Source organism: Zootoca vivipara, chromosome 4 (assembly GCF_963506605.1).
Source record: "Zootoca vivipara chromosome 4, rZooViv1.1, whole genome shotgun sequence".
Lineage (NCBI taxonomy): Eukaryota > Metazoa > Chordata > Lepidosauria > Squamata > Lacertidae > Zootoca > Zootoca vivipara.
The window spans coordinates 38,811,663-38,834,062 of record NC_083279.1 but is presented as its reverse complement, the minus strand read 5'-3'; the positions used below and the strand labels follow the sequence as shown (position 1 = coordinate 38,834,062).

The 22,400-nt window shown below is 42.0% G+C and overlaps 1 protein-coding gene across 3 annotated transcripts in view; it reads left to right on the top strand.

Moving 5' to 3' along the window:
• Positions 1–22,400, top strand: part of MAP3K15 (mitogen-activated protein kinase kinase kinase 15) — a 70,871-nt gene that overhangs the window by 33,103 nt on the left and 15,368 nt on the right. For all 3 annotated transcript variants that reach the window (XM_035116515.2, XM_035116513.2, XM_035116514.2), the window contains 8 exons: positions 8,335–8,505; positions 9,612–9,724; positions 11,139–11,298; positions 11,571–11,721; positions 12,584–12,691; positions 14,328–14,377; positions 19,315–19,410; positions 20,239–20,326. In XM_035116515.2, the coding sequence (XP_034972406.2) occupies positions 8,335–8,505; positions 9,612–9,724; positions 11,139–11,298; positions 11,571–11,721; positions 12,584–12,691; positions 14,328–14,377; positions 19,315–19,410; positions 20,239–20,326 (937 nt within the window). The remainder of the gene's footprint in view (positions 1–8,334; positions 8,506–9,611; positions 9,725–11,138; positions 11,299–11,570; positions 11,722–12,583; positions 12,692–14,327; positions 14,378–19,314; positions 19,411–20,238; positions 20,327–22,400) is intronic.

Here is a 22,400-nt window from a genome sequence, read left to right as displayed (position 1 = left end):
TTTCTTTCCCACACCTCGTACAGAGATCTTCTTATCACATGATTCGTAAACCCGGTATGTGATTTCTTTTTGTCATAACATAAATATGCATGCCATCCAAATCTATTGTTAAAACCTTCCAAATCTAACAAGTCCGTATTCTCTAGAGTTATCCATTCTTTTATCCAACAGATACAGGACGCTTCGTAATAAAGTCTCAAGTCTGGCAGGGTGAATCCACCTCTTTCTTTCTTATCTACCAAAATCTTATGTTTTATTCTAGGTTTTCTCCCCTGCCAGACAAATCTTGATAAAATCTTTTGCCACTCTTGGAATTGCCTCGTACCTTTAACCACAGGTATAGTTTGAAATAGGAATAACATCTTAGGTAATACATTCATTTTTATTGTTGCAATTCTTCCTAAGAATGACATTTTCATATTAGTCCATCTTTCCAGGTCTTTCTTTATTTCCTTCCATACTTGTTCGTAATTATCACTGTAAAGATTAATATTCTTTGCTGTCATCCATATTCCCAAATATTTTACCTTTTTAGCCACGTCGAGTCCATGTTTTAACTGTAATTCCTGTTTTTCTTCTTTCGACATATTCATTGCCATAACCTTGGTTTTTTGTCTATTTAATTTGAATCCTGCCAATTGACCAAATTTCTCCATTACTTCTATAGCTTCTGCAACACTTTCCTTTGGATTTTCCAATGTTAAAACTAAATCATCTGCGAAGGCTTTCACTTTAAATTGCTTTGCACCTACCTTAATACCTCTAATTGTAGATAGGTCTCTTAATCTGATCAATAATATTTCCAGGACCATGATGAACAATAACGGTGATAAAGGGCAACCCTGTCTAGTTCCTTTTGTGATTTCAAAATATTCTGTTAGGGTGTTATTAATTATCAATCTTGCCTTTTGCTCTGAATAGATCGCCTCGATCCCATTCACGAATGTATTCTTCCCAACCATTGATTCCAAATTCCTCTTCATGAATTGCCAAGATATATTGTCAAAAGCTTTCTCAGCATCTACAAACATCAAGACAGCTGGTTTATCTATCTTGGTCTCCAGATATTCTATTACATCTATTATGTGTCTTACATTATCCTTTAGCTGTCTACCAGGAAGAAAACCAGCCTGATCCTTATGTATTATTTGATTTAAAACTTCTTTCAATCTCTTGGACATTATATCTGCAAAGAGTTTGTAATCATTATTCAATAATGAGATTGGTCTATAATTTTTGACTTCTAAGCCATCCGTATCCGGCTTTGGGATCAATGTTATGTATGCCTCTTTCCATGTATTTGGGATCTTTCCCCCCAACAGAATATCATTCATCATTTCCTCTAAAACTGGAACCAACAGTTCATTCAGTACTTTATAATATTTCGCCGTTAAACCATCTGGTCCTGGTGCTTTACCTTGTTTCATTCTCCCTATTGCTTGTTGTAATTCTTGTGTCGTTATCCTGTTATTTAGCTTTTTCCTCTCTTCTTCTGGAATTGGTTTCAATCCATATTTTCCTAGATACTCACTGATCTTCTTCTCATCTTCTTTCTTTTTGCAATACAAATCCTTATAGAATTTTTGAAAGGTTTTCTTAATCTCCTTTGAATCTTCCGTCGTTCCTCCCTCTGTTTTAATCTTAGTTATTATGTTCTGATTTTGACGTTTCCTTAACTGCCAAGCCAACAGTTTTCCTGTTTTATTCGCCGATTCGAAATTTCTTTGTCTCATTTGTTTTATTTTCCACTCAATCTCCTGATTGATCAACATGGAGAATTGTGTCTGTAACATCTTTATATTATTCTTTATTTGCTGATTCTCGGGTTTATCAATCAGGTTCTTCTCATTTTCCATGAGACATTTCAAAATTTCTTCTTTCTTCCTTTCTTTCTTTCGTTTCAGAAAACTGTTTTGCTGTATTAGAAAGCCTCTCATCACTGCTTTACTTGCATCCCATACCATATCCAGTCCGGTATCCTTGTATAAATTCCAATGAAAATAGTCTTTCAGGGTCTTCTTAGCTTTCGAGACCACCTCTTTATCATCAAATAAATCTTCGTTCATTCTCCACCTGAAGGACTTTTGGTCTTTGTTTTTCAATTCCATGAATATAGAGTTATGGTCTGACAGTGTACGTGGTATTATCTCTGTTTTACTCACCCTGGGCACTAGTTCCTTGGAGATCCACATGTTATCTATCCTTCCCGAACTCTGATTTGGTTCTGAGAAGAATGTAAATTGTTTAGTTGTAGGGTGCCTCAGTCTCCAAATATCCACTAGACCCAGGTTTTCTACTAGTTCAAAGAAGGATTTTGGTAATTTACCTTCATTCTTCCTTTTCTTGGTCCTATCCAATTCTGGCACTGTCACTCCATTGAAATCGCCCATAAGCATTATCTTTTGATCCATATATTCAGTCAACCTTTCCTCCAGATTCTTGTAGAATTCAGCCTTATTTTCATTCGGTGCATAGATTCCCACCACTAACATTTTTTCTCCCTCAATCGATATTTGAGCCGCGATTATTCTTCCTTCTTCATCTTTAAAAATCAATTTCGGATCTAATTTCTCCTTTATATACAAGACCACTCCTCTCTTTTTCTTTTCCATCGAACTTATAAACTCTTTACCCAACCTTTTATTTTTAAGAATATAACTATGTTTTTTTGCCACATGTGTTTCCTGAAGACAAATTATATCCAAATTCTTCTTCTTCAAAACATGATCAATTTTATTCCTTTTAGTCTTATTATTCAAGCCATTCACGTTCCAGGAATGTAACTTCAATGCCATTTTACTTCCTACTATCAGGAAGAGCAGAAAATTATTTTACTAAACTTGGTCGGGTTCTTTATTTAAATCCTTATCTTCTTCTTCTTCTTCCTCTCTCTCTGACTCTTGATCTTGGTCTTCTTCCTCTGCCTTTTCTTCTTCTTCCTCTCTTCTCTTTCTCCTCCTTCTTTGTGGTCTTGGGTCTTCTTCCTCTTCCGCTGTTACTTCTGCCAGAACAGCTAGTTCTGGGTCCAACTCTCCCAAAAATTTTTCGTACTTCCTCAAGAATTTTCCGATATCCTGTATACTTGTCAGCACATGTCTCTTCTCCTTATAATGAAACATCATTCCTTCGGGGTATTCCCATCTATGTTGAATTCCATTTCTCTTAAGCAAGGCCACCATTGCTTTATAATTGTCGCGTTTTTTCAAAAATCTTCCTGGTATCTCTTTAAACACAATTATAGGCTTACCACTGATGATTAGCTTGTTGGTGAAACTCAGTCTTAAAATCTCATTTTTCATCTCCATTGTATTGAATATCACCACACAATCACCAGGTGCTTTCCTTGCTTTGGCCTTTGCAGATTTCACCTTAATTCTAAATACATTTACAATTGTCTGACTCACTTCTTCATCTGTTTTTCCCATCCATTTTGCCAATTCAGCAATTATTCTCGATTTGATATCTTCTCCCGTTTCTTCAGGAATACCCCTCAATTTCAGATTCAACTGTCTTTGTTTCATTTCTATCAATGCCAAATTGTCAAGCATTTGTTCATGTGCCTTATCCAGTTTTTTCACTTTGTCTTTCACTTTATCCGTTTCCTTTTTAACCTCTTTTACTTCTTTTTGTGTCTTCTTAATTGAATCTTCCATTGTTTTGGATCTCACTGACAGATCTTTTATCTGAGTCGAAAGCTCTCCCACCGCTCCTTCAATCTTCTTGTCAATCTCTCCCAATTTCTTATCCATTCGCTGTTCACTATGTTTAAATTCATCTTTGATTTTTTGCCATAAAGCTTCTAGATCTTTAACTTCTTCTTGTTTAGAGCCTCTTCTGTCTTTCGGTGTGCTTGCCGGCTTCTTTTCCTCTTTACCTGCCATTTTTATTCAGGAGGGAAACAAAAACAAACAAACAAAAAAAAAAGCAAAGAAAATCCCCCTTCTCACCACTAGAGGGTACTGCTCAAAATCCCAAGTTCCTGCAATACCCAATTTACCCCCAGATGGCGCTATACTTTGTCCCAACTCCTGAGTATGTATATTCCCTTCTCCACCACTGGGTGGTATACTATCAATTCTCAGTCCTCTTTCAGTACTTTTCCACTCTCAGTGCATAGAAGGATTGCAGATTGCAATTCCCCTTAACTCAGTCCCTCCTTAATAAGCTCCTTTCCGCTTCTTACTCAATTGAGTTCACCTTTAATTTCAAAGACCTAAAACAAAGAAGCCAAGTCCCGCAACTCTTCAGCCACTTGCAGGCTTAATCCAATTAGGGATAGTAAAGACCCCAGATCTGCATTTCTAAAGCTGTAAATCCCCCTCTTCAGCCTCTTGATGGCTCAATCCAAGATCGGCCCCCCCTTCAGAGCTCAAAGTTAGTGTAGGAATGCTCTACTTATAATTGTTTTAGAGGTCAGCCTTCTCCTCCCCCTTCTTCAATGCTGCAGCAATATTTAAACAGCTTTCAAACAACTCAAAGCCGATCGTATTTTCTGGGCTAGAGCACAGATAATACACAGTATCTAATTAGGGAGAGTAGAGACCCCAGGTCAACACTTCTAAAGTTGTAAATCCCCCTCTTCAGCCTCTTGATGGCTCAATCCAAGATTGGCCCCCCCTTCAGAGCTCAAAGTTAGTGTGAAGATACTCTAGTCGTAATTGTTTTAGAAGTCAGCCTTCTCCTCCCCCTCCTTCAATGCTACAGCGGTGTTAAAACAGCCGATCGTATTTTCTGGGCTAAAGCACAGATGATACACAGTATCTAATTAGGAAGAGTAAAGACCCAAGATCTGCATTTCTAAAGCTGTAAATCCCTCTCTTCAGCCTCTTGATGGCTCAATCCAAAATCGGCCCCCCTTCAAAGCTCGAAGTTAGTGTGGAAATACTCTACTCGTAATTGTTTTAAAAGTCAGCCTTCTCTTCCCCCTGCTTCAGTGCTGTAGCAATATTAAAACAGCTTTCAGGCAGATCAAAGCCGATCGTATTTTCTGGGCTAGAGCGCAGATAATACAAAGTATCTAGATCACTTGCAGATCCACCACCAAGATAGAGACAAAGTATCAATATAGAGTCTTTAGGTAATTCTTTTCACCCCTCAAAACTTGCCTTGTTACAAAATAAACAAGGACTTCTGCAAAACTCACTCCGCAGGCAGACAGTTTCACTTTCCATAGCTCAGCTCCTCCGATTTTCTTACTGCGCCATTTTCTCCCGCTGCTGGGACGGGCCCCGTTTTTGCGCCCCACAGCTTCACAAATCCGATCTCTAATCAGTAACCAATTATCTCCTCCGTCTTTTGACACGGATTGTTTATAATTTAAGAGAACTTGCTGCTTACCATCGGAAGCCAGAGACTGCGCTTAACGGAGCCAGTGGTCTCTCCCCTTTCGCGCCCGCAGCTCAATCCCACGCCCGGTTCCCAGGCTATAAAAACCTAGAAAAACCAGGCGTAGGAGGGCACGCTGGGCACAGCTGGGTGCCACGACCCTCAGGGTAACCCCCCCTGAGGTTTTAGAAGTCCGCAGAGCCTTTGCGTGACTTCAAAGCGCTCCGTTAAGCTCGAGATTCCCCGAGAGGCTATCTCGCACTTCCTTTGATGTCCGCAGCTCGCCGGAAGCCCTTCGAAGTTAGTGTGGAAATACTCTACTCGTAATTGTTTTAAAAGTCAGCCTTCTTCAATTTTTATAATATTTTTAACTCTTCTGACAACATGAATTCAGGAAGAACTCAAATCACCTTTGGAGAGCAGATAAATAGCTATCTTCTTTTTAAATTTCAGCTGTATTCCATGCCGTTCCAGAACTAATCTTGGTGCCTACCTTCCTTTTCCTGGTAACACAGGCTTTGAGTTTTATTTTTGTACCATTCATAATAAACAAGGGATGGGTACAGTTACTGCTTTTGTGCACCTGTTTCATAGCCACCCAAATAAAGATGAGGCAGCGTTCCGAAAAATGGGTAGTTTGTTCATTAAGTTCAGATAATGGTAATGTAGTTTGGGCTTTTAGGTTCACGTAAAAGCTGGAACCTCTTTAAAGGTGTTGCAATATTTTGTATGAGAGAAGCACACAAGTAACGTATCACTGAGTAGCGAGGGAATTGCAGTTCCCCATGCAAAATCAGTCTCACAGTTTTTACCTTTTGTTCTTTCTCACATGCAGCTCTTAACAGCTGCAGCCAATTGACTTGTGATCCAGCCCAGAGGCTAGTTAAGACAGCTGCTGCAGTGGATAAGTGGCTCACACTGGATAAGCGTCCTTTAATTTTCCCTTTGGTGTCTTCCCTTCAGGGTCACCCAACTAACCACTTCCCTCTTTAATGTTGTATTGTTGAATTTATTCTCAAGTAGGAGAAAGTGAGTGATGTATTACAGTATTGGGTGGTATTTGGAATTGTGTTTTTGCTGCTGAGAGTGGGATTCTATGTTCTAACTTTTTTGTGTTTTATAATTTTGCTTAATAACAATAAGTATGAGAGACTGAAATGGTAGAGAGTATGGCCCTACCTAGGTGGGAGAGAGGGAGGGTGTGGTTATGCAGCTGTGTGCTTGGCACTGCATTGCTTTAGATGGTGGTATGTACTGGTGAGGTTACTCTGGCATGGAGCATGTGTGCAACTTCTATTTCAGTTATTTTGTTCTGCTGCCAATGCATAGTTCTCTTCATTTTTTGGTATTTGTCCCCCCCCCCCCGGTATTTTTTAATGTTTAAGAGAATATTTTGTTTCTCCTGTTAATCAAGCTGCTTTAAATGTGTAATCAGTGATATTGACACCATATGACAACAAAGTACATCACTGTAGGGAAATGTATTTGTGTGTTTGGACAGTTCTGTATCCAGTATTAAAGCTATCATAACAAGAATTGCCTTGCCGGTTGAAAATTGCATCATGTCTGAATTTATCATTGGAAGGAATTATTCTGCTTACTTAAGCATAGCAATCTTTGTGCTGCAATGTTTGCTTCTGAATATTTTCAAATAAAACATAGCATAGGTCATTTGTAAATAGTGTGGTGGCATTTCATGCACTAATACTGTATGATAAATGTTTACAGCTAGTAATGTTTTCCAGCCAGAAAGGAATTTTGTTTCATTTTGGGTAGATAATTGAAAGTGCCACCTGCTATCTCCGATTCAATGCATAGTCGTCCTGGCCCTAGCCTCTAGAGCAGGAGGAAACAAGCTTGCTCCATCTTCCATATGACAACCCTTCAGATATTTGAAGATGGCTATCATATCTCTTCCCAGTCTCCTCTTTTACAGGCTAAACATACCTAGCTCCCTCAACAGGGAGTCTTAGTTTCCAGACCCTTGATCATCTTCGTTTCCCTTCCACGTTCCAGCATGTGAATATCCTTCTTAAACTGCTGTGCCCAGAACCAGACACAGTACTCCAGGGGTGGTCTCACCAAGGCAGAATATAGAGAGGTTATTACTTCCCTTGACTGGGACACTATTCTTCTGTTGATGCAGCCTTTTTTGCTGCTGCATCACACTGCTGACTTGTGTTAAGCTTGTGGTCCACCGAGACTCCTAGATCCTTTCCACATGTACTATTAGCAAGCCATGTGTCCTCATATATTTGTGCAGCTGGTTCTTCCCGTCTAAGTGTATAACCTGACATTTGTCCCTATTCAAAATCATTCTGTTAGTTTAAATATAGCTGCTACTCATCTGACTGCTGGCAATTCAGGATGGCAGAGGACATGATTTTAGAAGACTTTTCAGTGTATAGAGGAAAAGAGCAGAGACAGAACGTACACTGTAGTTGCATATGTTTTGCGTAAAATCTATCCAGAATGCTACATCTAGAGCTCTGGAAAACTCCAACAGAAATTGTATACACAGTTTCATACTAAGGTTGCCTAGTGAAATTATTGTGTGTATTTAGTGTAGGAGTCACCAATCTTTTTTCACCCGAGGGCACATTTGGATTTTTGTTTCTACCTTCTCTGGTCACTTCTCTTCCCTCTTCCTTGATCTGCTTTCCCTCAACCCCTAGGACAGAAAGAGTCTGTGCACACACTTCATTTTAATGAGGGATTTTGATAAAAGTCATATCCAGGAGAATTAATATGAGCCTTGAAATGCACATAGAGCTGGAAGAGGAAGTGGGAAAGAGCATCACTCTTCCAGCTTCCTTTTCCATCTTTATATGTGCATGAGTGGTGAGAGTTCAGAGGCTTTGTGGGCACCAGGGGAAACCATTGTGCTCATGGGCACCACATTGGCAAATCCCAGTTTAGTGCATATTGACAGAGTTATAAATTGTGTTAGATACAAATATATGGTTCTTTGTACCAGCTTATTCATGTGGTTTTCTGTCTGAATTTCAGAAGAAACAACACAGGTGACCGGGGGAAGGCATTGCAAGTGATGCTGCAGGTCTTGCAGACATGTGATCGCCCAGCACCTGACATGTTCTGCTTGTGTGGGAGAATCTACAAGGACATTTTCCTTGATTCGGACTGTAAAGACACCAGCAGCTGGGACAGAGCCATTGAATGGTAAGAGGAATGGCAATGTGCTTACCGTATCTGTGTAATTATGAAATGGAAAGCAAAGTATTTCACATGGAGTACCAAGTTCCTTACCAGCCAGCCTCCTGTTGGATGGGAGTTAAGAATAGGACCTTTCATTATCTAGATATTATCTTCAAACTGCCATTATTACCATTTTAGTATTATGTTACATCTTATTATAGTCTTCCAAAAGTAGAGTTGCAATGAGAAGCTACTGTTTTGAAATTTCAGACTATGCTCAGAGCATATTTAGAGGGAAGATAAGAATATCTCTAAATTCTTGTTGGTGCATTTGTGGTTGGAGAGAAGATGCTTCTCTTCGTATGCATTATAAACATAATTCTCATAAAGAAAGTTTTTTGAAATAGATTCTTTTTGAACAGGAAAGAGAAAATGTATTATTTATTGGTTGATAGGAATCAAGATACTGGGTGAGATCCAATGAAGCGCTTGTGGGTATTCACTCGTGCAACAGGGCTTCACCTTCCTCTCCTCTGCCATGTGCTCTCAAAGTCTGATCTGGAATGGGGAAGAAGAGAAACAGGAAGTCCAATTGCATAAGTGGATTCTGTTGTGCAAGCAGGTGGATATTATTGGATGTTGCCCATGACATATAACGTTTCTGTGTTTGCTCTAGCTGCCCAATGGATTTATCACACAAAATGAGATCCAGTGTGCTGAATGTATTTTTCAATTTGATTTTCTGTATTTTTGTGATAACCAAGTTTTAGCAAATAAATAACTGACCTGTCTGACTTTAAAGTTCTTTAGACTACTGGTCATCACCACTTTTGATGGCAGTGAATTCCATAAATTGACCATCTGTTACATGAAAAAATATCATCCTTTTATCTGTCATCCTGAATCTGCTGCTAATCAGGTTCACCAGCTAACCCTGAGTTCTCATGTTGTGGGAGAGGGAAGAAAATTAAATCCCAATTAAATCATGAGCTCCTGTCCTTCTAGATGAGATTAATCGGAACAACCACAAAAGAAATGGCTGGCATGCCTTCTTTATTGTGATCTGAGAAACTTCAAATGTTTTGTCTTTGGAAGTGTCTTCTCCAGTTTGTTAAATCTTGTCTCTGCAGGTACCGTAAAGGGTTTGAGCTCCAGTCAACTCTGTATTCTGGGATTAACCTTGCAGTCTTGCTGATTGTTGCAGGGCAGCAGTTTGAAACCTCCATGGAACTAAGGAAAATAGGTGAACAACACAAAAACAAAAACTTGTTGCAGCAGCAGCAGTAGTAGGGTTATTAATTATTGTCAGATACATAAAGGGTTGGATCCAAAGGTTCCATTGAATGAAGGAAATTTCCAGTTGTGGAGCTGGACCTTTGGATCCATTGTTCTGAATTGAAGTTGCAGTGAATTCCGTATTTAAGAATAGTAGTTTTAGCTCACTGTGAAGCATGTCACAAGTGTTTTGCATCAGTTGTATGCACCTGTTCCTAGAATGAACTTCTGCAAGGGCAGTGGTCCATGACTAGTATCTTTGACCATATGAAGAATGCAATTTATTTCCCGCCAATAATAATAATAATAATAAATTTTTATTTATACCCCGCCCTCCCCAGTCAAAACCAGGCTCAGGGCGGCTCACACCAATAAAATTACAAGAAAACACAAAAAGCAATTAATTAAAATACAGTATTAAAATCTAAAATGCAGCCTGATTTTAAGTAGTCCATAAATCCAAGCCATGAGGGAGGAAAACACAGGGGTCAGACTAAGTCCAATCCAAAGGCCAGGCGGAACAGCTGACATTTAGGCCATATTTACTCCATACATTTCAAGCATTATCATACCACTTTTAAAGAGCCATTGCTTCTCCCAAAGAATTCTGGGAGTTGTGGTCTGTTAAGCATGCTGAGAATTGTTAGGAGGTGCCCATTCCCTTTCCAGAGTTACAATTCCCAGAATGGTTTAACAGTCCCTCTTCACAGGCAACTCTGGAAACTGTAGCTATGAGAGGGGAATAGGGGGTCTCCTTACAACTCTCAGCACCCTTAACAAACCCCCATTTCCAGAATTCTTTGGAGGAAGCCATGACTGTTTAAAGTATATCATAGTGTTTTAAATGTATGACATGAATGTGCCCCTTATTGTGGATTAGAGACTAATGTCTTTGTGTCATTTTTTCTCTACCTAATACTCTTAGAGCAGGCATCCCCAAACTTCGGCCCTCCAGATGTTTTGCACTACTATTCCCATCTTCCCCAACCACTGGTCCTGCTACCTAGGAATCATGGGACTTGTAGGCCAAAACAGATGGAGGGCTGCAGCTTGGGGATGCCTGTCTTAGAGGTTATACTTCCCATGGTTACCAACACACATTTTCATCTTTTCAGTCTTTGAATGAGGTTCCAGGGCCGGCTCTACATAGACCCCCGGTGGCGCAGTGCACCATGGCGGGGGGCTGGTAAGCTGGGCGCTGGCCTGGCAAGGTGGGCACCGCGCGGCAAACAATTGCGCCCTGCGAGGGCGGGGCGGGCGGCGGGGCGGGCGGCGGAGTGATCTCCGCCCCTCAGCACCAGGGTGTGCGATCTGCTCAAGACGGCCCTGTGAGGTTCATTGTGTTCCCTTGTAACATACTATTTTTATGTGAATTTGTCAAGGTGTGCGATTGAACAGTTTGTTGGGAAGAAAAGGAAGTTTGGAAAAAATGAACAATTATTGGGATGTCGGGCAGTTCTTCAGTGTAAGCATGCTGGCCAGTGACATTGGTAAAGCAGTGCAAGCAGCAGAGAGGCTGTTTAAACTGAAACCACCCATTTGGTATGTATCATTATATATTACAATTTACATAGTTACATCTCCTGCTCTCTGCCCTCACCCCCACACCCTATTGGACTTCATTAAGTCCTCCAATGCTCCATGCATCATCACCATTCTTTGCATGATGATTAAATAACTATGTTTTCATTTTCAGGACTTCTGATTTTCAAGTAGACTTCAAATATTCTAGCAAAGACTTGTTGTGTCATTAACTTAGAGTAAATAATGTTGTTCTTGGTTATTTGATTATTGATTGTATGCATGTGTTTCAGGTATTTGAAGTCATTGGTTCAGAACCTGATGTTAATACAGCGGTTCAAGAAACTCACCATAGAACATTCTCCTAGACAAGAGAGACTGAACTTCTGGTTAGATATCATTTTTGAGGCAACTAAAGAAACAACTAATGGCTTGAGATTCCCAGTAAGTCTCTGTAATGCGCAGAGCTGATATATCTGATTGATTTGGACTAAAATCCTGTACACACTTGCCCAGGAGCAAGCCCAGTTAAACTAATCAGGGCTTAATTTTGAGTAGACAGGCTTAGAATTGCACTATTAGTAACAGAAAATTGTGGCCTGATGTTAGGAGCTACCATGTGAACCATGTGAACTAGTGACAAGCAAATCTGCCCAAGTTGTATGTAGTGTTTTCTGCCAAGTAGGACAGAGCTGGCAAGTCCTGTTTGGTAGGGACTGGACCTCAGTGGCAGTTATTGCTTGCTGTTTTTGCTGCTGATCTGTAGGGGTGGCCAGGTGGAAGTGGGAAACTTTCTAAGGGAAAAATGTGTTCTGTAATTGTATCACTATGTAATTCATTGTCTTTAAAAAAATAAAACAACAGCAGTACACAAGTGGCTTGAGCACAAATGGATGTTTGATACAAGAGGCAGTCTAATGCAAATGAATAAAATAATATACAAGAAGGAAAGAGTACAAGAAATTGTATGAGACCTGATTAAATAAATAGTTTGATCCACATCCAAGAAGAAAACGCAGTGTTAATTGTGAACAAATTTTCAGCACACGTGCAATGGGATTTACTCCCTAGTTCAGGTGTAACTACAGTAACATTGTGTCCTCCAGGAGTTGTTGGACTACAACTTCCACCATCTCTGGCTATTGGCCATGCTGGCTGGGATGGATGTGACTTGTAATGCACAACTTAGATTGCCCTTTCCCACTCTGCCTTTTAGGACAACAGCCTTATAATTAGCATTCTGATGCTGTAAGGATGTGTCACTGATCTAGTTAGGTTTCACTGAACATGTGTGTGCTTCGTTTAGGTATTGGTGATAGAGCCGACTAAGATATACCAGCCTGCGTATGTTTCAATCAACAATGAAGCGGAAGAAAGAACTGTTTCCCTTTGGCACGTGTCTCCGACAGAAGTGGTAAGACCAATAGTGAATTTCCTCTCTCTCTTTAGAAATTCGGATCGTCACATCTTGGCTTCTTTGTGTGCAACTCTTTTTTTAAAGAGGCTTCACAAAAATGTCACGTAAGGCACATAAGTATCTTCTTTGTCCCGTAGATGGAAAAACTGAGGTACTAATAACTGGGAGCCATCCTTAAGCCCCAGGGAAATCATACAAACATTTTTCAGCCGTTCAGCGTGAAAGCACGAGGGCACAAAGCATGACAGAGATCATGTGTGAGCATATGCAGGCACAAACACTCCAACTCTAACCTTCCTGTGTCAAATGGGAAGATCTGAAGGAGGCTTGTAATCCAATTCAACTGAATGTGCTTTGAAGCCTCCCTGTGATTGGATAGGTTAGGGGTATAGTGAGAGTGCGGGGTGTTTGCACACCTGGTCTCTGTACACTTCATACTAGTAGCATGCTTTTGGGTTGAAAGCCTGAACAGAATTAGATATACTGTATGATGTTTTAAACTTCTGCTCTTTGATTTATTTTATTACAGTATCACACATTCTATTGAGAACTTATGAAATTTGGGGTGCTCATAAAAATTCTGATAACAGAATTCTCATTACGATAAACCAGCCTTGTGAGGGGCGGGTGGGGGGAGAGAATGCGTTTCATTCTTAGATCTACAGCAGGAAAATAGGAGGACTGTGAATTGGTTTCAAGGATTTAGCCCTTCGCTTTCAAGTTACGAAAATGCTAGGTTTTGTACAAATGATACACTCAGTATGACTCAGTACATGACATGAATATTCTTCAGCACTAATGTAACACTGCTTCTCAACCCACTCTGTCCAGGAGTCACAGTTGCTAAGCCACAAAATCCAGCAATCAAATCGTCCTTGTTTTTGCTCTAGCTAATGTACATATTTGCTTATCAGTGAACCAAGGACTGTGGATCAGATCATATGAGCATCCTTCTTAGATATCTGGCCAATACATGAGAAGCCAATAGATAGTCCTGTAGACCAGTGTTTCCCAACCAGTGTGCCTCCAGATGTTTTGGGACTACAACTCCCATCATTCCTGACCACTGGTCTTGCTAGCTAGGGATGATGGGAGTTGTAGTCCCAAAACATCTGGAGGCACACTGGTTGGGAAACACTGCTGTAGACAGTTTAGGCAAGCATTTCCACAGGCTTGCTGCAGCATACTTCATGACTTTGTGATTATTCTTTCTGACATGTCTTGAAGGACCTACACACACACACACACACACACACACACACACCACCCGTTTCAGGGAAATGTTTGGATTCATTGAGCCTAGCCATTTCCATAAATGTACTGTATCATTAAGGCATAATGCCATTAGGATGGACATAAAACTTTCAACTGAAAGGAAATTCAGAGTGTTATGAAATTTAGGAAGACAATTTTTCGTTCTGCAATGGCAAGGAGTACTGTGTTGCTGTTGTGTCCCTTCTTCATCTTGCTACTTTTTAAAGGGGTGGGTGAGTAGTAGCAATCTTGTGAATTTTTCTGTATGCTGCCTCAGAGCAAAATATTGGTGCCCAAAGACTGAGATCATCCTTGTGATGCGATGATAATGGTTTGTAATCTTGCTTTGAAACAATCTGTGTTTTTAACCCATTTGCAGAAACAGATTCACGAGTGGAATTTTACAGCTTCTTCTATTAGAGGAATAAGGTTGGTGTCCTTGAAATGGTTTTATTTTTGTTTTACTTACATGCCTCATTTTGCCTTAGGGATATGTGAAGAATGTATATGTTTTTTCCAATCAATGCTAGCAAATGATGTGGTTTGGGTATCCTTTATATCCCACCAAACTCCCCAGATGTTAAAACTATTTCCTTGAAATATAATATAAATATTCCTTAGTTCTTTATCCCTAAATAATCCTTTTTGAGACATCTGAAGCAACAAATGGTTGCTGCTTCATGTATGGCAAAGGGAAGGGCATTCCACAACAAAAGAGCAATAGCACAGAATGCCCATTTCTGGCAGGGTGTCCCTATTGTGTAAGGTGTGATGTCACAGGTACACTTTCCCCTGGGGTTGCCATATTTTGAAGAGCAAAAAGAGGACACTTTTGTGTGCCGTGTCATGTGATTGATTATGCGGGGGCTGGGCTTACCTGAACCCCTCCATTTTATTCAAGTTGACACACCTGTCAGGGGTTCTTTAGCTGAGATTCCTGCATTGATGGGAGTTGGACTAAATGACCCTCAGGACCCCCTCTAACTCTACAGTTCAATGATCAATGAACCCCGAGAATCAGTGGCTGGCAGTCATCAGCATCTGGAGGGAAGCAGGCTGGCTACTGCTGTGCTGATGAAACGGACCTATACACCAAGTATTACAGTGGTACCTCGGGTTACAGACGCTTCAGGTTACAGACTCCGCTAACCCGGAAGTAGTACCTCGGGTTAAGAACTTTACCTCAGGATGAGAACAGAAACTGTGTGGCGGCAGCGGGAGGCCCCATCAGCTAAAGTGGTACCTCAGGTTAAGAACAGTTTCAGGTTAAGAACGGACCCTCAGAACGAATTAAGGTACCACTGTATATGCACAAAAGGCACAATTCCTTTGTGGAAACCTACCCGCCCCTCAGCTCCCTCTGAAGCTGACTGACCACCCACCCCCTTTGCCCCTCTATCTGCAAGGCAAACCTGAGTCACTGGAAGCCGTGGTCAAACAGCAGCTCCTCCAGCTGCATCTGCACATTGCAATGAAAGGGCTAGAATAGCACCGCCCTGGGCCTGCCACTACCAAGGGTGGGCCCATTCCACTTTTCTTTCCTCGTGGCTCTGCTCAAGGCGAGGCAGTTGAAGGGCTAACACAGCAGTCGCCCCACCCAGGAGCGCAAGCAGAGCAGTGGTCTGCTGGGACCTCAGCAACCCAGCAGGCCCAGCTCAGGTGCAGGTGGAAGCAGCCGTTCTCTGGCACCAGGGGCGCCAGAGCTGGCATGTGCACGACCAGGCTCAGCTCCAGCACCAGGTCCCAGTGGACATTGCCGAAAGGAAACACCCCGCTGGCCGTCTCCATCACCTCGCACGCAAATGGTGCTGCTGCTCCCCTGGCCCTGTTTTGGCTACGTCCATTCTGTTCCTTCTGGAGCTGCCTGCTTTGGTTGGTTCAGTTGGCTGCCTGCCTCTGTCGTGATCTAAAAGCCTTGTTTGTATAACACTATCTGACTGTGAACTCTTGCAGGTCCAGTCCCCCCCCCCAGGTTTTGTTGCTGTCATGCTCTGCTGTAGCCTTATTAGCTACTAAGGGTTCTTAAGTTGCACCCAGGCAGGGACAGAGACAGTCAATAATGACACCGGGGGTTGAGTTCCATTCAGAGAAAGAGTTAGAGATTAGAGAGACTCTTGGTGATCAGCTTCACGACAAGAGTAAAGAAACACAAGTTTGCAAAGATTCTTATACAGTACACTTCTTGGTAAATGCGCATGCAAGGGGGTCATAAGTTACAAGTACATATAAGGATCTTCCTGTGTCCGGTTCTTCTTGTAAACACATGCTGACTCATGCTACCTCGGTAGCATCCTCAAGCAGCCTTGAGTGTGTGTGGGGCTTGAGTTCCTATCTATCTTGCCTGCTCTGTGCGTCAGACTGCTAGCATCAGACAAGGCCAGCCATCCGGCCTTGATAGCACTTTGGCCCAGAGACGCAGAGGCACTGAAAAGCATGTTAAGGAAAAAAGGCATCCACAGAATATGAGTGGGGGGGGGGGGCTAAGCCATACACTCAGAATTATACAATGCAGGCAATGCAAACGATAGGATCAAATTTAGCTCAATAACACAATTGGCAAATCTCTCCCTTCACTGCTTCTTTAAGTGAGCTTCATTATTTTATTGTTGATTGTTTTATTTGATTAATTCCATTGGAGCCCTGTTTTGCGACTGAAAATTAGGTTAATACATTTTTATAGAAAACTAGTGGTTTTCAGCCCGTTTAATAACGGGCGCTAGAATCCTGGGGTTCGGAGAAGCGCTTGAGCAGCGCTTCTCCGAACCCTGGGACCTGTCCTTGCTGTCGGTGGCAGGGGGACAGGAACAGAGGAGGAGAAAGCGCTGCTTTCTCCTCCTCCGTTCCTCTCCCGCAGCCGCCGACAGCAAGGAGACATCCCAGGGTTCGGAGAAGCGCTTGCGCAGCGCTTCTCCGAACCCTGGGACCTGTCATTGCTGTCGGCAGCAAGGGGACAGGAACGGAGGAGGAGAAAGCGCTGCTTTCTCCTCCTCCGTTCCTCTCCCGCAGCCGCCGACAGCAAGGAGACCTCCCAGGGTTCGGAGAAGCGCTTGCGCAGAGCTTCTCCGAACCCTGGGACCTGTCATTGCTGTCGGCGGCAGGGGGACAGGAACGGAGGAGGAGAAAGCGCTGCTTTCTCCTCCTCCGTTCCTCTCCCGCAGCCGCCGACAGCAAGACCTCCTCCCAGGGTTCGGAGAAGCGCTTGCGCAGCGCTTCTCCGAACCCTGGGACCTGTCATTGCTGTCGGCGGCAGGGGGACAGGAACGGAGGAGGAGAAAGCGCTGCTTTCTCCTCCTCCGTTCCTCTCCCGCAGCCGCCGACAGCAAGACCTCCTCCCAGGGTTCGGAGAAGCGCTTGCGCAGCGCTTCTCCGAACCCTGGGACCTGTCATTGCTGTCGGCGGCAAGGGGACAGGAACGGAGGAGGAGAAAGCGCTGCTTTCTCCTCCTCCGTTCCTCTCCCGCAGCCGCCGACAGCAAGGAGACCTCCCAGGGTTCGGAGAAGCACATGCGCAGCGCTTCTCCGAACCCTGGGACCCGTCCTTGCTGTCGGCGGCAGGGGGACAGGAACGGAGGAGCGCTTTCTCCTTCCTTCCTCTCCCCCAGCCGCCGACAGGAAGGACGCGCGCACTCTCCCCCCCGCCTCCTCCAACCGCCGCTCCTCACGGGCCAGGGAGGGTTGTGAGGAGGCCTTCGCCGGCCTCCACCCTCGCTTCCCTGACGTGCCCTGCAGTGAGGCGTTGTCCGGCGGGAGCGGCGGTTGGAGGAGGCAGAGGGGGGGGAGAGTGCGCGCGGGCAGTCTCTGCTGTCCAATCCCTGTGTATCTGGGGTACATGCGCAGTACCTCAGGGACACACGGGACAACTGGACGCAGGGACATCTTGGACATTATTATATAGGATTAAATAGGTTGTCTTTCTTAAGTCATATGTATATTCTAATGCTAGTTCTTGGGGTGAGTAAAGAAGATAGCTCCCCCCCCTGTGATTTTCCTATGCTTTCAAATTACATGAAGGACTTTACCCCTCTTTTGTAGTACTAAGCAGGAGGCATCTTAAATATTTCTTCATAATGTGCAGGCTCTATAATATAGTTTAGTCATTGCTCAGCATAGTAGCTTGGATATTTTGCTTCTTGTCTCCCTCCTCCCTGCTCTGTTGAATTGACATTTTCATGGTCTTTTAATGGCACCACTTTCAAATAACATGTTCCTTATATTGCTGAAGTTATACCATTGAAAGATGTAGTGTGAGAAAGTAAGTTTAATCTTTCTCTCCACGTACATTTCTATACAGAACATTATATTTAGATTGGCAATTTGGAAACTGGATGGATATTGATTAGTGTTTCTTACATGGCTTTTGAAAATTGTCATTGCTTTCTCCTTTCTCTCATCTAGGCTGGAATTGATTTTTTCCTGCCTCATGAATATAGTACTAGACAAACATTGTCTGCAAACTTCAGCAGTTTGAATTACAGGAATTTTAGGTCATTTGGGGGGGGAAACAGACACATGGGAGAAAGTAATACTATTATTCTCCTATTATAACTCCCCTTACAAGAACTGCTAAATGCACTTTTATTATACAGAATCTGAAAACATCTTTACTTTTTGTTCGAATCTGACTTTAAAAGAGTGTTAGAAATCAACCTGAGAGAGTAAAGTAAGCAGAACAATGAATTATTTGTTCTGAGCTGGTAATTTATGTTTTACAGTGTTGTAAATCCTAATGGGGCAGTCTTTATTATCTTTTTGGCACTTATTGAAGACTTTCCTTTTTCAACAGGCTTTTTAAGGAGGAGATTTTTTATCTCACCCTTTATTTATATTGGATTTGAACTGGTTTTTATATATGAAATTGTTTAAATTGTTATTATAAAAGAAATTGTTTTATATCTGTTTGTATTGGTGATAATTTATTTCGAGATGCTCATTGGAAGCAACTCATAAATGGAATGACGCTAACTAAATAAGTGAATGAATGATTAACACCCTGGCAGTACATTTATTTGGTTTTTTGAAGGTCACTTATCTTAACTTTTCCTGCTATGTGGACTGATTGTTGTTTCCGTTGTCCTAGTGATCTGTTCTGCACATTTTTATCATAATTTTCTAATTTTATTCATAAATGGCACCCAAATTGTATTGCTTGTCATCTCCAGTTGGAAGCAGGCTTTAAAAAACCACGACTGTGCTGTTGTCTCTCTTTGATTCTTTAAACTCTGTAGTGGTAGAAGGAAAACTGAACTGCTGTGCGAGCAAAACAGGACTAACTGAGTTCCTCCATTTTTATCCTTCATCTTCATACCTCTGCCCCCCATCCATGCCACTTGTGCTTAGCATAACTTTATTGTGATTCTTTTTCCACAGCATATCTAAATTTGACGAACGGTGTTGTTTTCTGTATGTCCACGACAACTCTGATGACTTTCAGATCTACTTTTCTACAGAGAACCAGTGTAGTAGGTGAGAAGTTTTGCATTGCTTTCCCTAACTATCAAAATGAGACATGCAAGAGTTAGGGGATACCTTGTAAACCCAGAAGTATTTTCGCAAACATTTCATTTGCTGGGCCACCCAACTCCCTCCTCGTCACTCTCCAGTGCTGCTGTGATAGCCCAGCAGCAAGTGAACAGTTCTCAGAAGTCTGTTGTCACGTTGTAGTTTGCAGCACCACCTGTTAGTGGCCACACAAACTACTGCATGATATTCAGTGCAAATACTGTACATACAAGACACTTTGCAGTGGAATACTGTGGAAGCAGGAAGTGCCTGTTGCATTTGCTTATGCAATTGGATATCACTCCTCATATTTGTTTTCTTCATTCCTTTCTTTCCTGTGCTTTGTAAAGGCTCATGTATAAAGGCCCTACCATATCACTGGTTAAATTGATCTTAATTGGTTTAGTATGATCAGGATATGTGAAGGTAGGAATTAACAGCATGGTGAAAGTGTTGGTCCTTGAACTGGGATGGAGGACATCATTTGGAATCCATTTCAGGCAGCAAAATGTCTTGGGCCAATGCTGATTTAAACTAATTAAAACAGTCCAAAAGTTTCACTTGAATTACAGATTTATAAGGGATAAATTTGTAAGGGGTTTCAGTATCCATTAATAAAAGTTGTAGCATAACAATAGCACAACAGCATGAGGCAATAGTGATTTTGAAGAGGAAAAGGAATGTTGGCAGATGTATTGCTTTGCATTGCACATGAAACATAAGTATCACACATTTGAGCAGAAAAGCAAGATACTGTTTTGCCTTTAATTGTGCGGTGTACATTGCTTACAGATTTTGTAGTCTGGTTAAAGAGATTTTAACAGATGCTGTAGGAAGTACTCTGGAACTGGAAGGAGAGATTGATGGAGACACATTGGAAGTAAGTAATGTTGACCGAGGAGAAACAGAAATCTTTGTTTGGGTGGGGGAGGAACTTGCTTTCCATATTCCTATTCTAATTAATTTAATATATTAATACCTTAAGAAATAATACCTACCTTTTTAAAAAATAGGAACAGCACAACTAAAACTTTGCAGCTAAAACATTGTTCAATAGGGCAGTAAGAAGCTTCCCACATTTACCATTTATAGTGGTATAGTTGCTGGCTCTTTTGGATTTTTTGGCATGCCACCACGCAATGTTGGCACTATTCAGCTAGTATTCCAGAGTAACATACTCAAAAACCTGCTGCTGCTGCTGCTGCTTCTACTGCAAAAAGCCCCCAGATTCTTGGGAAAGAGCCACATGTGTACTCAATATTTTCATTTGCATGGCATGTGTCGAAGTATCGTCCTAGTTTCTGCATGGAAGGGGTGGAGATTGGTTGGTTCTGTTTTGCGCTGCTTCCCTCCCATCAGCGCAAGCTGTCAGTTTGCGAGCTCAGTTCAGGCAAGAGATATGGCAGGTAGAGACAGTGGTCCTGAGTTGAAGTACTGCCTGTGACAGCAATCATTAGCTGCAGGCAAAATAACCAGGTTTGCCCTAGCTCAGGCTGCCAAATAGTCAGTTTTCTAATCTACTGTACTCCCACAAGGTTAGAATTCTGGAATACTAGGCATTAAATAGAAACAATAACATGCTGAAGTGCTGTCTCCATGCATATGCTCATAACTGCCAACATTTATTGGTTGGAAGAACCAATAAAGGATCTGACTAACGCTACAGAACTTTTATCAATCTGGGCACAGTCTACCATTAGTGTAAACCCTACACTCACTCACTGTCTAATAACAGCAACGTGTGACCAAAGGTGTGGACAGTCAGCTTACAAATTCACTCCTAAAAATGTCAGATCAACAGCAACTAAGCCAATATGAATGGTGAGTACGGAAAGGTCATAAGACACTGGCTTTCTCGATGTTTTATAATGCATGAGGCCTTAGGAGAAAGCCTGGCCAACTGTCCTTTTCTGACTCTGAAAATGTCATGTCAACTATCAAGGAAGTGGTGACAGCTGAGGGTCACATCTCAGGAGCTCTTTGCGTGACCCTTTTGAGCATGGCAGCCACTTAAGCTGATGGCGATCTGCCACAACTGCAGAAGGTGGAAGCAGTCATGTGACAGTTTATCAGAATTTTGTGCTCACCGAGTTTTAGCATGCCCCTGCAAATGTTTTTAAAATAGTGTAAGTATGGCACAGAAGTGTATACTACAATTATTTAAATTAAGCAAATTTGGGATCATGTGAAAACATTTTTATTTTACATCTAAAAGTCTAGTGGATAAAATAGGGAAGAAGATTGTCACAGAGAGACTTAAGTTCAACCAGACATGCCATGAAACTTTGTTCCCATTATTTCCTCATTAAGAGTGGGTTGGGTTTGTTTGTTTTCATTGTTTATTAATCCACAACTTGCATGCTCAAGGGGATAAAGGTAAAGGACCCCTGACAGTTAAGTCCAGTTGCGAAGGACTCTGGGGTTGCAGTGCTCATCTCGCTTCACTGGCCGAGGGAGCCGCTGTTTGGCTGCACATAGTTTTTCTGGGTCATGTGGCTAGCATGACTAAGCCACTTCTGGCGAAACTAGAGCAGCGCACGGAAACACCGTTTACCTTCCTGCTGTAGCGGTACCTATTCATCTACTTGCACTTTGACGTGCTTTCGAACTGCTAGGTTGGCAGGAGCAGGGACCGAGCAACGGGAGCTCACCCCATCGTGGGGATTCGAACCGCCGACCTTCTGATCAGCAAGCATTTATTTGAAAGGTTCAAGAAAAACAACAAAAGCATAAAGTATGAAATGCCTCAGTGCTTTGGATCAAGTATTACTTGAGAGTTGAGTGATATAGGATGCTTCTGGGTAACATTCCAATATATCTGTAGCCTAAAAGGAGACATTTGTTAGCAAATATCAGAGAAGCCAAGGCTATGTTTTGGGTTTCTCTGGACTAAGTGGGAATTAGCTGATATATCTGCATGTCTGTACTTTAGAGGCAGATGTCAATGAAAATCC